Genomic DNA, 16,744 nt, shown 5'->3' with positions numbered 1-16,744 from the left:
GCGAGAGGTTCCAATTCTGGATTTAATCCCCGTTAGCACCCGCATCTTCGAGGATTCAACTACGAGTAACTCGAACAAGTAACTGGATTCAAAAGCTGTTTTAATCATCGCACGAGCTGCCTTGTGATCGGCTGCTGAGCGGACGGCTGCTGCTCTGGCGCTGGACGTTGGAGGTGCTGGAGCTGGTCTCTGGAGGTGCTGGAGTTCGAATCGCCCTAAGGTCGAGGGAAGGCGCCCATCCTGCACCGGACCACTGAAGAGCTGCGCACCGCTGGACATCGTAGGAGCTGCCTACGTCAGGGATCCGCGAGCCCTGTGCTGCCTGCGGGAGGGCGCCTGGCTGCGGGGGTCTGCCTGCTACCACCGGAGCGGTTTCACAGGATCACGGCGGCATCGGGAGCAGCGCACCGCCGGACTTCGTAGGAGCTGCCTACGTCAGGGATAACTTGGATCCGCGAGCCCTGTGCTGCCTGCGGGAGGGCGCCTGGTTGCCGGGGTCTGCCTGCTACCACCGGAGCGGCTTCACAGGATCCACGGAGGCATCGGGGGCTGAGAGAGCCCGGAGGGCGCCTGGCTGTGGGGGCCTGCTACCACCGGAGCGGCTTCACATTATCCACGGCGGCATCGGGGGCTGAGAGAGCCCCCCCCCACCAACAGCGGAGATCAGAGGAGCAGAGCCGCCAGACCCGCAGCGGGGAGTCACAGCGTCATCGGAGGGCCGAGAGAGACTGAGTGCTGGGGGCGATCTGAGGAGTGGCGCCGCCGACCCAGGAGCTAGCGGAGAGGAGCCCTGAGGCAGGCGGGATCAGTGGGGACGGAGGTCGGCGGGAGCCTGCCCTTGCCACGCCGGGAGCTGAAGGTGACACCGCTAGAGGGGGGGGGGGGGGAGGGGATGCCTGGGTGAGCTCTGGGGCGGACGGAGATGCACAGGGGATCTGCAGGATGGGGGAGACAGTCATCGGGTTGGGAGTGCTGATGCTCTGACCACACACATACAAGAACATTGTCCAGCAACCTATAGATGTACACGGCAGCTGTGTACACTGGCCTGACCTACATTGAATAATCTCGCTATCAACATCGGCGCACTTGATGAACAGAGCTCACAAGGAAGGTATTTATTTACTCCACTTGCCTGTACACATACTTCAAAAACCTCCTTTGTTCAAAATGGCCGGGGTCATAAAACTGTAGTAATAAATCCTTTACCTCTGGTGCTCACGAGGCTCCTCAACCTAACTCCCCCACACAAGTCCTCCATTACAGAGATAAGACTCCCTCCCAGCAAGCCAGGAACTGGGCCGGCTCAAATAGAAACTGAAACTGTACTTCCCTGTTCTCAAACCACCACAACAGACAGAGGACTACCTTCTCCATCTTCCCTATTGGTCGGCCATTTTAGACTGATTTCTCTCTCTCTTTGGCGGCCATCATGGACTAGTCATTCCCACTATCTGGTCATTCCCTAAGACCTGGCCTTTCTACCTACCTATTTTTGCAGTACTATGCCTCTACCTGTATTCTGCACATTTTTACTTACATTTACTTTGTGTATTTAAACACTCGTGTAATTAAGTGTTTCGCGTTATTGCAGTATTATACCTCCTACCTATTTTGTACCTTTTTTTGTAACCTGCACACATCTCATCTCACTTTTCTTCACTGGTAATGTACTGAGCGCTACCTCAAATTTTTTACTGCCTTTATTGCAGTATTATACCTCTTTTATTGCCTTATTGCAGTATTATTCCTCTATTTTGTACATGTCTCACTTTTCTTCACTGGTAATGTACCGAGCGACACCTCAAATTTTTCTGGCAGATCACTAGTATCAATACTGCTTCATGCAGCTTTTTGGTGACACCGGTATTTTATTTCAGTTTATCTTCATTACTATCTTCTTGTATTTGGGTACTGTACATCTCTGTAAGCTGCACTTATTTCACTTATTTCACTTTTATTCTGGATATGCACCGTTTGATACCACTTATATTTTTGTATTTTTGTATATTTTTCGGTACATTGTGTGAGCGGTTTCGTATGCTACCTCATATCTTTGTCCATTTGTCTGCATTATGTAAGCGGCATCCATTCCCACTGTTTATTTTTGGTTTGCACAGATTGCTACCTCTATATTTTGGTTATCTTGTCACTCACTAGTGTCACATGGGTACCATGCAACCTACTGCCTGCATTTTGCTTTGCACAGATTGCTACCTCTATATGTTGGCTATTTTTGCTACTCACTATTGTCAAGTGTGTACCATGTAACTCACTGACTGCATTGTTCTTTGCACATGTGTATCACTATCGTCCACCCTCCCACACCCACTTTTAGCCCCACACCCACCTATACCGCCATCCCAACATGGAGCCCATCGGCAAGCACACATAAAATCAACTACCCACCCACACTCACCAAAAAAGCCGCTAAACGCTTTAAACACAACTTCCTGAGGTCCCACCCTGAAACCCCCTTTGTTGACACCTACTTCTCACCAGTCAACGGATCCCTGAACATCGATATCATCTTCCACACCTCTCGCAGAGCTCAATGGAGAAAAACGTTCCTCACCTTACTCACTGTCTCCACCACCAGGAAATCCGCTCATGGCTTAACTCTCTCCATCACACCATCCCAACTCTTCCTAGGCAGAACCACCATTACGATCTACAATAACGGGATTGTCCTAATTCAATCCTCAGACAGGAACTTGGAACTACTAGACAACCTGTTCCCCACTTTCAAAGACAACCTCTCCAACCATCGGACTTCCACTCACAGCCCCTCCAGTAACATCACCCCACGTCACCGCCCCCACCGACAACGATTCTAACCTAGCTCAGCACCAGAACGACATGCACATCACCACTTCCCCTAATTATTGGAAAAATGCGTTCAACTACAACTGACTAAACACATTGATCTGTTTGATCTCCTCAACCCTCATCAATTCAGGCTTCCGAGCAGGTCACAGCACCGAAACTGCTATGACTCACATAATTGACGACGCCCTTCAAATCCTAGATCAAGGGGATACCTGCCTCCTCATCCTTCTTGATCTCTCTTCAGCATTCGACACTGTTAAACATGAGAAATTACTCGATCTGTTGAACACAAGAATGGGTCTTTCCGGGACTGTCCTCAAGTGGTTCACCTCCTTTTTACACAACAGGTCACAGAAATTCAAGAGTAACAACCGGATGTCCTCTCCAATACCGGTTTCGTTAGGTGTCCCCCAAGGATCCTCCCTTTCACCAACTTTGTTCAACTTAGTTATGGAACCTCTCACCACCTTGCTTCAAGCATCCAATGTACTTTTTCACATGTACGCAGATGACACTCAACTATATCTCAAATTACAATCCCCCAATGACATCTTACTCCTGAACTCAACGATCAGAAGCACCCAATCCTGGCTTGCTGATAATCATCTCAAACTCAACGCTCTGAAAACAGAATTCCTGCTGATCTCACCTCCAGCGAAGATCTCCATCACTCAAACCTGGCTTAAACAGCTAACTGCACTCAATGTCCAACCGACCATAGTGGATTCAGCGAAATCCCTAGGCATAACTCTCGACTCCAATCTCAACATGCAGCATCATATCAGCAAGGCTAGTAAGGGAGCGAACTTCCAAATCAATACCCTAAGGAAACTTAAACCCTTCCTACCAGCCAAAGACTTCCAAACTGCAGTACAAGCACTAGTCATCCCGCGAATTGACTACGGCAGCACCGCCCTCTGCGGTCTCCCGTTAACCACTACTGCACCCCTAAGAGCCTCTCTAAACGCTGCAGCGAGACTCATCACTGGATCAAAAAAGCACTCGCATATCTCCCCTGACCTGAAATCACTAGACTGGCTGCCTTTTGAAGCCAGAATACATCTGAAAATCGCCTGCATGACACACAAGGCTCTACACCTGAGCTCTCCCGGATACCTCACTCAGAAGCTGTCAATCTCTGACGCTCTAGAAACACCAGAGGCACAAACAATCTTCTGCTAAAACCTCGAAGATTCTGGAAGGAAAAAACGTATAAACGCTCTCTCAGAAATGGCACCCAGGATCTGGAACTCACTCCCTCCTGAAACTAGGCTCATCTCCTCCATTACACTTTTTAAGAAAGAAGTGAAAGCTATTTTTATGGCCAAATACACTTGACCTATTAGCATGGATCTAGAAAGACTCTACACCGATCTGTATTATTATGTTCGAACTCTATGACTATGTATTTCACCTGTATTATTGACGCTACTGACTATCTATGCACACATTTAACTGTAATATTTATATTATTGATTTGTTGTACTAATTTGCTCCCTCACGTACCTACCCTTCCCACTTATTATGTTTAAATTCACTCTCTTGTTGGTATTCCCGGCTTTGTAAAGCGCTCCGATATCTGCAAAGATCTTGTTCGCGCTATATAAAACTTTCAAAATAAATAAAATAAATAAAAATACCCTAATAGTGGATAGGGAAGATGAATGGCTTCGAAATTACGTGTACTGTCTTTTAAAAAACGCACACTAAATTTTGTTCCGATTCTACATCCAGTGTACAACATTAGTATCATATTTCATCATGTGACAAGTGTTCTGACTCGGACCTGACTGCCTCCCCACCTCCAGATAGAAAATGCAAATAAATGTAATATTGCCTAAGGTCCATACAATTGTTGGCATACAATCATTGGCAGTTTACATTATGAATTCTAGACCATTAATTTTCAAGGAATAACATTTCACAATCTACACTTTTGACACGAACATAGAACATTCTCTAGTAAAAATGTAAGTAGATTTATTGAAAACGCAGTTTTGAGAGGTTGTTTCATTACCGCAAGTTAAGCTTTTTGAAACCACCAACTAAAATGCTAAGGCATTTCAATTCAACAAAACATTCTCAGCATGCCTCCACAACCTCATCAGCAATTCAAACCTACTTCCTTCACCGCTATATTTCTCTGCAGTCTTCCCAGTATCACTGGAGTCGGCCTACACATCATTGATAATGCATTCGCACAACAGAGCATTCACAGTAAGCAAGTTGGAACTCCTTTAAAGAGGGAACGATTTTGATGTATTACAATTGAACACAATTCAGCTTTAGCAACTGGGAAAAACAGGAAGCACAAAATGTACACTTTCAGTACGAGTATATGCATTAAAACCAAACACCCATGGTGCAGGATTTTCTGATACTGCACAGTGTTCTTGGGTTAGGTAATCAGTTACTTTTAGCTCATCATGGCCAGAAAACTGCCCAAAAAAGTTGAATCCCAACACCTGCATAACAAATGAAAACATGCTTCACTGGCCCAGAACAGTTTACTATATTGATCACACTTGCACCCAACAGTACTCACGGTACAAACAAGAGAAATCCTTGCAATGTTTTAAAATGCCTTACAAAGGGTCTTAAATCACAGATTGGTGCAAAGTAGATCAGTTGACAAAACATGACAAAGTAAAAAGACACTGCTGATAGCCTTTTAAGAGGAAGCAGAGTAGACTCACCAGCTGATGGGCAGAGGACAGTAACTCTTTAAAGACATCCAATGTGGTCTTTTGCAGTGGAGGCAGTCCTGTTGATTTTGGCTGCTCTGTTACAGTTGAACTTTTCTCCTCTTTTCTTACAATTTTTCCAGCATTGCTAGCCTCTATGCCCTGCACAAATAACACAATTGACCTTGATGGTAGAAAAGCTTAGATGTGTGGCTGGTTACACATGTAACAAACATTTTAGTAGCCTACCTCAGAGTCCAATCGCTTCGGTTTAACCGCAGCGGTCACTTCACTTTCCGATTTTCTTTTCAAAGTGGGAGGTTTAGTAGATTTACCTGTAACATTTAGAACAGGGTGCATTCTATAATTTATTTTATACTAAACTAACATTTATAACAAAATGCACTTTTTTAATGCACACGCTACTCTGTCGAGTAAGGTATCTCTTCAAATTGCAGGAATGTGAATTTGGTAAACACTGAATGAACGACTTGAGCCATATCAATCCAGTTAGTTTTCTTGTGTCCCTAAATAAATCAATGACAGATTATTTCCCATGACAATCTTTACAATTTGTGAGGCCTACATCATATAAAGGATATGCAAGCACATTCAGGCACTACCACAATCCAGTGAGGCATTACATTCCAATATCATGGCCACTGGCTTATGCAGACATGATGGTAGCTTAACACTTGCAGAATCTATAGTAGTAAATGAGCATACAGCAAAGGATCCACTTCATCACAAATAATAGTAAGACCTATCTTCTACTGAGTGAAGAAATGAGTCACCCACAAGATTCGACAAAGTAGGCAACAGTATTGTCAACACCCTTGAGAAATGCAGGATATTGAAAATCTCAATGCTGAAGTTTACCCTAAAAACATACCACTACTGCTTTTAAAAAAAGGACCTGCAATAGATCTGTCTAATGAAATGAAATTAAAGTTCTTACTTTAAGTTGATAATGAAATCACAATGTTAAGGTCCTAATGTTTGCAGCAGAAACCAGAGCAGAAGGAACAAACAGTGCACCTACCACAATCATCAGGGCCCTCATGTACGATTTCCACATGAATCAGTGCAGGATCAACAATTTTTAATCCTGGAACCTGCAAAACACCATAAAAAATATGTAATCTTAAAAATATATTTAACATGGAATCGGATAATGGATGCCAAACTACAATACAGGATTTACTCAGAATATCACCAATTATTTATTTTTAAAGACAATGGCTAGCTAATGCATCTAAAAAACCAGCTCAGGGGTTAAAAAAAGCCTGTTGTGGCTCTGCCAAGACTTAGGACGCTGCTTCTGAATATTTCAAACAAGGAACGGTGATAATCTTTTAGAATTTTTTTTTTTTTAAAACCTTTATTATGTAAAGAAAGGACAGTTACAGACCCACAACCACGGAGGCTGGTCAGTCGAGCATAATAACATCAACATCAAGTTACACAGCTCATCAGCTGACAACCCGGGGGTATTTAAATAAAACCACTAACAAAAACAAAAAAAGGAAAACGAGGCATAGCAATGTATAAACTGGTAGTTTCCTATGGCCGGGGGGAGACGGGTGAAACATATATGTCAATGAGAATGAGGAGAAATATCGGGGAGGGCAGGGGGGGGGAAACCTGGTAGCAACCAATACAATGCAATCAACAAGAGCTGAGTACAAGGAACGCACGATCAAGGAAGGAGCGGATCCGGAAGGTCGGTGAATGGGGGGGTACAAATCTCACCACGATATGAATTCCATTGTCCCCATATCCTACCCCATTTCTTGGGTCTGCCGCGGGAAACATATACAACTTTCTCTCTGAACATGGACCAGTCCATATTCTCCTTCCAGCAAAGGAGCGTCGGTGGCCTTGGGGAACCCCATAACTGGGCTATGTCACGTTTAGCGACCATATTACCCAGTGTGACCCATTGAGTTTGAGCAACAGTGCAATCATTCGGTTCCCAAACATTCAACAGACAGCGCCTGGCTTCAGGCAACAACACTACACCCGTCACTTCACCCATAACCACATGCACTCGGCGCCAAAATGCCGCCACCTCCGGGCATTCCCAGAGGATATGCAGAAAAGTAGCTAGCATACCACATCCGCGCCTACACAACCCGTCCACAGAGAAACCCATATGCATCAGTCGAGGGCCCGTGACATACACCCGATGCAATATTTTAAGTTGCACCAGTCTGAGACGTGCCGGGATCGCAACCTCCTTAGGAGAAGAGATCGCCGCCTGCCAATCCTCATCATCCAGTTCTAATCCGTCTCCGGTCCAGATAGTCCGCAACTGCAAAAGTAGATCCGAGCGGTCATTAATAAGTTTCTTGTAAATGAGGGATATAGTGCTATTGGGGACGTATCCATCAAGCACCCTATCCTCAAGAGGGGAGGCCTCCGGAATAGAAGCGTATCTTTTAGAATTTTAAACCTGTTTTAAAACATTTGCCTGCTTATTTAAAAAATTGTATCTGCACCCGAAACTCCTGTGGCAGCTTCACCCCAGTCCGTCACAGCAAGTGCCGGCTGAAGGGAGGGTGCAGAGGGCGCTAGAGTTGGACACACTTACTAGCTGGGGGCATTTCCGGTGCCGAGCGGTCTAGTCCCTCACGCTCACAGTCATACACCCTACTTAAACCAATGCTAGAGCGGACGCGCCGCTGGCGCACCAAAGGCAAGCCAGTCTGCACACGTCTGCGCCTGGACCGGGCCTAGGGCCATGACCCCTGCACAAAATGACACGTCCGAAGTTGATAACTTATACTAAGCAACTGCTTACACTCAGGCCCAAAAATCGCTGCCCCACACTGAAAATATTGAAAGAAACCAAACAATGCTCTACCTGTCAGCTACCTTTCAAATTTACACAAACCAGATATAGTGTTTTGCTCATTAAAACACAGAGTTTAAGTGCTATTGGACCTAATGAGTTTTTAGGTCTCGCCTATTAATCCCGCAAGCGATAATAGACGAGAGTATTGAGGGCAAACCAAGGTCTGAAACCATCGTGGATTTCTGACAGTTCGTGTGGTGCACTCGTGCGGAAAGCATGTCCACATCAAAGCCATCAACCTCCCTCCCACAGGCATCTGAAGCTTCCCCCAGCGTGCGCTCGGCACCAGGCATTTCTCCTCCCCCCCTAATTATTCACCCCTGGTGTTGCTGCCCACGGCCGTACTTTCGCCGTGTCTCATTCAACATCCTCCCCCCTCCCAGTGTTAAACTCGTTTTTGTTGCCTTTCTGCCCTCTGTTAGACTCGTTTTTCCCGTGTTTTTCTGCCCTTATCCCCTCTGTTAGACTCGTTTTTTGTGCCTTTCTGACCTCTACATCACCACAACACCAGAGCGCCACCACTCAGCGCCGCCAGAGCACCACCACTCGGCGCCACCAGAGCACCACCACTCGGCGCCACTAGAGCACCACCACTCGGCGCCACCAGAGCACCACCACTCGGCGTCACTAGAGCACCACCAGAGCATCACTGGTTCAAATATGTTCTCTCAATGTTTCAAGCTTTATTACAAATGTCACAAAAAGATGTTAATATTTCACTTCTGTTCTTGGATGTTCGTCCCAATGAAATACACGGAACATAATCTTCACAAAAGTTACTTACAAAAGTTTAAGCTATTGCCATTATAAATTACAACATTTGAATATTAATTATAAAACAAAATTAAAAGCCATTGTTATTTGTAATAGCAATACATGTAAGTCAAGTAAATACAACACATATTGCATTACAAATGCTATAGGTGTCACATTTGCGAAAGTTATAACTAATGGCATAGTAAATGACAAAGCTATTAATTTCGCAATTTTCAAAACCAACACATAAATACAAAAATTGTCATTTACAATACCAATAGCTCAAACTTTCCTAATGCGAGACCTATTGCATTGCAAATGCTTGTTTCATATGCTTGCAAATACAGGCTCTATTTGGGTAATTACATTGTTTAGCCTCAGTTTTGGGGCTGCATTGGTGTGAGACAAAATTATATATGTACATACATATATGTGGAGCTAGACATATGTGATTACCATATATAATTTTTATATTATTTCCAGGGTCCCCGCACATGGGTGGGAATATTCAGTGACTTTGATGAGGATCCCCTGTAAGAGAAGTTGATTATTACCTGGCTCCTAGGGCCTGGGCACAGAGGTGTCCTGGCTGTCCATGGTGCTGAAGCGGGAGCTGCAGGATGCTGGTTTTACCGTTTAGATGTTGCTGGTGAGGAAAGGGGGTGCAAAATCACAACAGGGCTACGGGGGACCTCATGCTGAAAATGCTCCAGGGTTCCCTCGGGGCACAGCGTTTAGCAACGGTAGTGGTAGCCGGACAGGCCACCAACAAGCCTTGGCAGCAGCAAGCTTAGCCTATGGTCACTTCAAGGTCCTGTAGTCTTGGGGAAAACGGTAGCAGCCTGAAACTTGCTGGAGGTCAGGACTAGGTTTCCCACAATACACTAAACTATTTACTTCTGGGCAATTCCCTCAGGGGGCCAGAAGGCTAGAGATTCATTAGATCCGGGTGCAGTTCTTGCCTGCAGGAGGCTAGAACCTCTAGTCCAAGAGAGTTCTGGAGTTGCAGAGAGGTTCCACTTTCCTTTGGAACTGGTCTCTAATCCAGGACGAGATGAAGTCATGTAGTTGCAGGGTGCCACCTTTTTCTGTGCTGGTCCTGAAGTCGCAGTCTCTTGTCTTTGCGTTGATTGACTTGCAGCCAAAGAGCTGAGGTCCTGTTGCCAGGGGAGCACCTTAAATCCTAGATTTAGGGGTGTAGGAACTAGTAGCCAATAGGCTACTCTACCCAGCAACTTATCTGACTATTTCCTGAACAGTGTGGCACCTTTTCTATCCAAAAGCCTCTATTCTGCCACTTTTAAAAATGGCAGCACCTTCATTTGGCTATACAGATGACGTAGCCCACCTTAGGGTTGTTACTAGCCTTCTGGGTTGTATGCCTAATGACGAGGGCTCGAAAAATCCACTTGCCCGCTCGTATTTGCTAACCAGATTTAAATTAAGGCGAGCTATATTTAAGTCCTACTCGTCCTTTAGTAGGAAAATAAACTGACTTTTGACCTCCGTCTCTGAAAGCAGAGGGAATGTGACAAGAGATCAAGATTTAAAGGCATCTTTATTGCTCACAAAGTAAATGAGCAATAAAAATGCCTTTAAATCCTGTTAACTTATGATATGATATAAGAAATTTGTACAGCGCACGTTGACCAACGGCTTCTTGGTGCTTTAGGACAGACAAAGGAGAAGACTGCAAGATGGAAACATTAATCAATCAATAGTCAATCAAAAGCTTGAGAGAACAACGAAGTCTTCAAAGGCTTCCTAAAAGAGTGATAAGAAGAAATAAGACGGAGGTCAGAGGGCAAGGAGTTCCAGAAAAGGGGAGCTTGAGAAGCGAATCTTAGTCCCCCGAGCCTTTTTTCACTTGAAGGGGCACATGAACAGCAAGTTGGAGCTCGAAGAGCAGAGAACTCGGGAAGGAATATATCGATGAAGGCGAGAGGATATGAAAGCCGGGCCTTGATGGGCAAGGGCCTGGTAGGTCAAACAGCCCACCTTGAAAAGGCTGCGCTGGATCACAGGGAGCCAGTGCAGGCTCCTCAAGAGAGGCTTGGCTGAACTTTTACTAGGCTGCCGAAAGACCAGTCTAGCCACTTGATTCTGGATAAGCTGAAGTTGATGAGACTGGTCAAGGGAAATACCAACATACAATGCGTTCCCATAATCAATGTGGGAAATAACCAGCCCCAGCTTAACTTGGACTAGGGCCTCTCGAGTGAGAGACCTGCTAATCTTTCTGATGCGGAGAAGATGAAAAAAAACACGCAGACATCACAGATTTAATTTGGGATTTCATAGTCAGATGCTCACTGATGGTGACTCTAAGACTCTTGACCGAGCTCACCGGGCAGGGGGCACTTCCCAGCGAGTGTGGCCAGAAGCCGGAGTTCCAGGGGTTGCCCGGAGGTCCAGTGAGCACAAGCTCTGTGTTTCCTGGATTTACCTGGAGTTGATTCGCATTCATCCAATTGCTGATGTATGACATAGTTGACTGAAAGTTCTCAATAGAAGCAGGAGAGGAATCAATGTTGAAAATGAGCTGGAGGTCATCTGCAAAATTGAGGATGACCCCTGGTCTCTGACGCAGCCTGGAAATGAGGGGGGAGATATAAAGGTTGAATAATAACGAGGAGAGGGAAGAACCCTGAGGGACCCCACAAGTAAGGCCTTTAGCTTCAGATGTGAAAGGGCCAAGACGAACACCTTGCTTACGATCTTGTAGGAAAGAGTTGAGCCACCTAAGCGGGGTGCCCATGATGCCAGCGCTCTCGACCCTTTGTAGAAGGAGGGAATGATTTTTTTCGACGCTGCCGACAAGTCGAGGAGCACCAGGGCCGGGGAGAGGTTTTGATCAGCCCCTTTTCTAAGTTTGTCCTGAACTGCCACCATCACAGATTCTGTTGAATGCTGCGGTCTAAAACCGGCCTGATGTTGATCGAAAAACTGGGAGCTTTCCACAAAAGAGCCAAGGCAGCTAGAGACATGGGCCTCTAAGAGTTTGCCCAAGAAGGTGAGCAGAGATATTGGCCGAAAATTGCTCAATATCGCCGGATCTGCCTCAGGTTTCTTAAGGATAGGTGAAACAAAGGCGGATTTAAATGTACTGGGGACCATCCCCAAAACAAGGGAATTGAGCAGCGAGAGGGGCACCTCAGGGAGACTAGGGAGATCTCACAGGCAATGTGGGCAGGGCAACTGTCAGCGGGAGAGCCAGAGCGAACCCTGCTAATGAGAGATACAAACATTTCTTGTGTGATTAACGGGAAATTCGAAAATGAGGAAGGATTGTTGGGGATATTTCCGGTATCAAAGCTTGCGTCGGGTGTAGGGATACTTGCCTTGATTAAGGCTATCTTCTCAACAAAATAATTGTTGAGGGAGTCACAAAGATGCTGAGAAAAGGAAGGGGTCATCGTGATCCGGTCAGGTTTAGTCAATTCATCAACTATAGTGAAGATCTCCCTAGATTTATTAGAGGAGTTCAGGATTTTATCCGAGAAATACTTAGTTTTTGCCTCAAGAATAGCCGATTTGTATTCTTTGATGTAGCCAAAAAAGAAAGCTTCTTGAAAGGACAGTAATCTGCTCTCCCCTTGCGCTCGGTTTGTCGAAGGGCAAGCTTCAGGTTTGTCAAGGCCTTACAAAACCAAAGCTGTGCATCGTGAGGACGCTTATTCCTAAACCTCTTTAAAGGAGAAACAGTATCCAGAGCGTCTGCGAGCCAGGTATGAATATTGTCAGCCTGAATATGAACAGACAAAGGGGGGCCTGCCTCATCCAACAGGGAGGGAATTGTGGTGGCCAGTGAAAGACAGAACGAGGGGATGTCTACTTTGCCCCAATTCCGAATGAGTGGGCGATTAGTGGGGCACGTTTTGGTGGCTAGGTTTCTGGGTACAATAAAAGAAATGATCAGACCATGCACATGGGGAGATCTGTAAGTTTAGAACATCCTGATTTAAAGACCACAACTGGTCGAGGATATGACCCTTGACATGGGTAGCGGCATAGACGTACTGAAGAAAATTTTGATCAGTTAACAGGTCCGTGAACTCCCTAGGCGGAACGCTTTCGTGTTGAGTATGGGCCAATAATTAAAATCCCCTAGAATAAGGGTTCTAGCGTGATTGATTGCCAGTTCGGCCGCTATGCTGCCAAAAGAATGCAGGAAGCCAGGCGACTGTCCAGTGGGACGATAAAAAAGGGCAACAGTAAGGGGAAAGGTGTCAGACTCAAATTTTAAAATTACATAATCCACCGACTGTATGGGGTGCAAGATAAGGGAGTTAACTTTGTAAGCATGAGAAATTATAGCGGCAACAACCCCCCCCCCCCAATTTTCCCCTGGGACCGATTTGCCTGAAGGATGTAGTAGCCGTCAGGAACGGCAGCCAGGATATCAGGGATAGACTCTGGTGCGATTTGCTTGCTTTCATAGACAGAGGTCAAGTGCATTTCAGTTAGGTCGAGTAGATTTTGTAGGTTACTAGAACTGCAGGTCTAGTAAAAATTAAATGATTTTTCGAGCCCGAATGACAATCTAATTTTCCCACCTGTCCAGGTTGCAAATGTGCCTGGGGCTGGGCGTTGGCGTTTTGCCCCTTTGGGAGGCGGCCTGTTAACAGATCAGAGAGTGGGAGCTTTGAAGTCTTCTGCCTTGATGTGCCACCTCACAGGGAGGTGACACTTCCCGCGCCCAGGCAGGCCTTTTTTTCGGACTCCTGGGAGTTTTCACACCCCCTGGCAGGGGGTCAGATTCCTGTCTTGGAGGCAGCAGCTTGCAGACTATCCGCCAGGTCACAGAAAATGCTGGGGCACATAGGTGGTCAGGGTAGTCACCTCGGTTAATGACACATTAAATCTAACCCTGATGAAGAGTTGCGTTTGATGAAACAAGTGGTTTGATACCAAAAATGACACTTTTCAGTGGGGCCATAATGGCTCTGGTGATCTGGGGTAGCATGGGTGACAGCCCCCTGAACATTTAGAGTAGTCCCTAATGGAAGGAGGCGGCTATAGGGACACAAAAGCTTGCACTTAGGTGTCCACACCTTTAATATAATGCACGCTGCCTCCTGGGCGCAGGAGGCCTACTTGAGGGGTGACTGACATATTACAAATAGTGCTGTGACTTTGCTACTCTTGATGAGGGCAAAGTAGAGTTTGAGCAGTTCAAACTGCTCCTGCAGAGGGGTAAAGTCCTTGCCAACTGGGGTTACCAATTCCCATGCATCATATTTTAGAGAGAGATCACTGAAACTGGGGCCTGGTTAGCAGGCTACAGTGCACTTTCAGAGTCAAAACTATTGGCAGTGGAGAAAAAAGTGTGGGGGTAATTATACAAAAAGGGCATTACCCTACTAGTTTTAAAAAATGCATTCAAAATATAATGAACAGAATATCAAATACCAAAATATCATGAAAGAATTTATAGAAAAGTTACATTTTATTTACGTTAACTGAACGCCTATTTATTTAATATTTGTGCAACTTCCAAGTATGCTTATTTTAAGTTAATATTAACGGTATACTTACCATTATATAGTCATTTCATGATTTTTTATGAGTCAATATTTTCCAAGTCAAAATTATGACATACATCCGAGTGGTGTCTATTAGTAATCAGGTGTGATCACTTGCGATTGTGTTTGATGTGGCTACTGCTGCAACAATGGTCCAAGCAATTACTTACTATAGACTACTGTACTAAAAGCATAGCAATTAGGCAAAAGTGTAATACACGCTCACATTGTATCGGTTATCGGTAGCTATATTTACCTGATCACAGTTGACTTCTAGAATCTTTGAGCTAGAATCACAATTTACAACTCTTGCTGTGAACCATTGTGTTGAGGGGTCCAAACTGTAGACTCGAATTTTCGAGCCAATTAGGCTTCTGGTGCCTTAAACAAAAAAAACAAAAAAGTCATATTCGGGAACCTTACCTTTAACAGAAGAAAATACATAGAGCCCTCAATTTAATTACTGATAACCATGGTGTTATGTGCAATACATTTCAACTAGGCATTTATCCAGGATTATAAATAATACCTTCAATAATTCTCTTCTAAAAAATGTTGCCGATTAACAACTATGAAACAGTAATGAAGATTCACTGACCTCCTGAACCAGCAGCAGTGCTGATGAAGCCATGCTTGCTCCTTCAGCTAAATAAGATTGGCAGGCAGGAGAAAGGGTGAAAGTTCCTCAATTTGAGCTTAACCCCCTGCACACAGCTGTCTATGGGACATCATCTCCCCCAGTCCTGTGACCGATTCTAATTAGCAAGCAGCCCGGTTCCCATTTATAGAGCTACAGGTTCAAACATGCATATTCTTCATCTTGCCATGCAGCGAAGATTATGAGAGGCCTACAAATATTATGTCTATATGGTGCTACTTGGCATGTTTTCTGAAAATTAAGTGGTAACGTTGAAAAGCCAGTTTCTTTGCACAGCAAGGAGAAACAAAGCTCACATATTGGGCTGCTGCTCCAGAGGGCACAGGCCTGCACAAGAACACAGCACGTTATAATGTAATGAAACGAAGGTACTGCGAGGAGAAAGGCATTGTAGGAGAGTATACATCTAGAAACAGAACGTTTAAGATTAGCCTTCAGGAAAGGCAGCTATGGTACATTCCTGGTTTGTACCGACAGGAGCTTTACACTCAACTTTCTCCTCCACTAGTAGCACAGCCAGTGCAGACTTCGAAGCATCAGCAAGATGTCCTCTTATCTGGGTGGATCCGTCACTACTCTAGTAACTGCATGCTAGAGCCTCTGCAGCAACACTATAAGCTATCCAGAATGGCAAAAAGTACAGACTTGCTGGTATTACAAGCAATGGACAGCACCAAGTTAGATAAGTCTTTTCCCTGCAGGACTTGTCCCCCACGAACCTTGGGCGTAGATCCTGAGGAAGGACAGGATCGCCTATTACTGTCTTTGTGTGAGCATATTACTGGGGATTACTGGACAAGATGCAGTCACATTGCTGCCTTGCATATCTGTCTATGTCGGGATAAGTAGACTAACATGCTTCAATCGGAGGACCTTGCGATGCAACGGAGGTGGGAACGAGCCCCTACTCTCGAGCAACAGAACATGGGTGGGGAAGCAGAAGGACATATCCAAGAGCTGGAGCACTGGAAGGAGTGGAATCAGAGCGAGAGCAGCACATGAAAGGGGAGAAGCACACGAACAAAACAGCAGCTAGGGAAGAGAACTACAAGTGACAAGAGAGCAACACTGAAGATGGAGAGGAGGGAGATGCACATGAGGCAGACAACTGGAATCCATGTGTTGGAACAATTTTTAGAATGCCAGTGGTACCAACGATAGAATACCACAAAAGTCCTACCCATTGTGGAACATGAAAGTCTTAAACTAAAAACAAATGGAGCAATTGAGCCCGGCCCAGTCAGCTGTAGTGATCTCAGTGTAGTATGTGTTGAGTGCTGCATTTTAGAGTACGCTGTACTATTTTACTAACGTTTGTGTGGGTGGCGTACTTTCATTTACAAACCACATTTCCTCATGAAAGTTATACTCAATTAAAACAGACCTACATTTTACTGAAAACGAAATGGTGCACACAGAATGAGTTGGAAAACCG

General features: G+C 45.2%; 1 protein-coding gene across 1 annotated transcript in view; it reads right to left on the bottom strand.

The window, feature by feature from the left end:
* KDM3A (lysine demethylase 3A) overlaps positions 1-16,744 on the bottom strand; it is a 335,469-nt gene that overhangs the window by 243,195 nt on the left and 75,530 nt on the right. The window contains exons 5-8 of the mRNA XM_086964259.1: positions 14,908-15,032; positions 6,556-6,628; positions 5,763-5,848; positions 5,526-5,675 (exon numbers count right to left, since the gene is read on the bottom strand). Of these exons, the coding sequence (XP_086820385.1) occupies positions 5,526-5,675; positions 5,763-5,848; positions 6,556-6,628; positions 14,908-15,032 (434 nt within the window). The remainder of the gene's footprint in view (positions 1-5,525; positions 5,676-5,762; positions 5,849-6,555; positions 6,629-14,907; positions 15,033-16,744) is intronic.

The sequence above is a fragment of the Lissotriton vulgaris genome, chromosome 3_2 (genome assembly GCF_964263255.1).
Source record: "Lissotriton vulgaris chromosome 3_2, aLisVul1.2, whole genome shotgun sequence".
Classification (NCBI taxonomy): Eukaryota; Metazoa; Chordata; class Amphibia; order Caudata; family Salamandridae; genus Lissotriton; species Lissotriton vulgaris.
The sequence above is the reverse complement of the archived record's forward strand: the minus strand, read 5'-3'. Positions and strand labels throughout refer to the sequence as shown.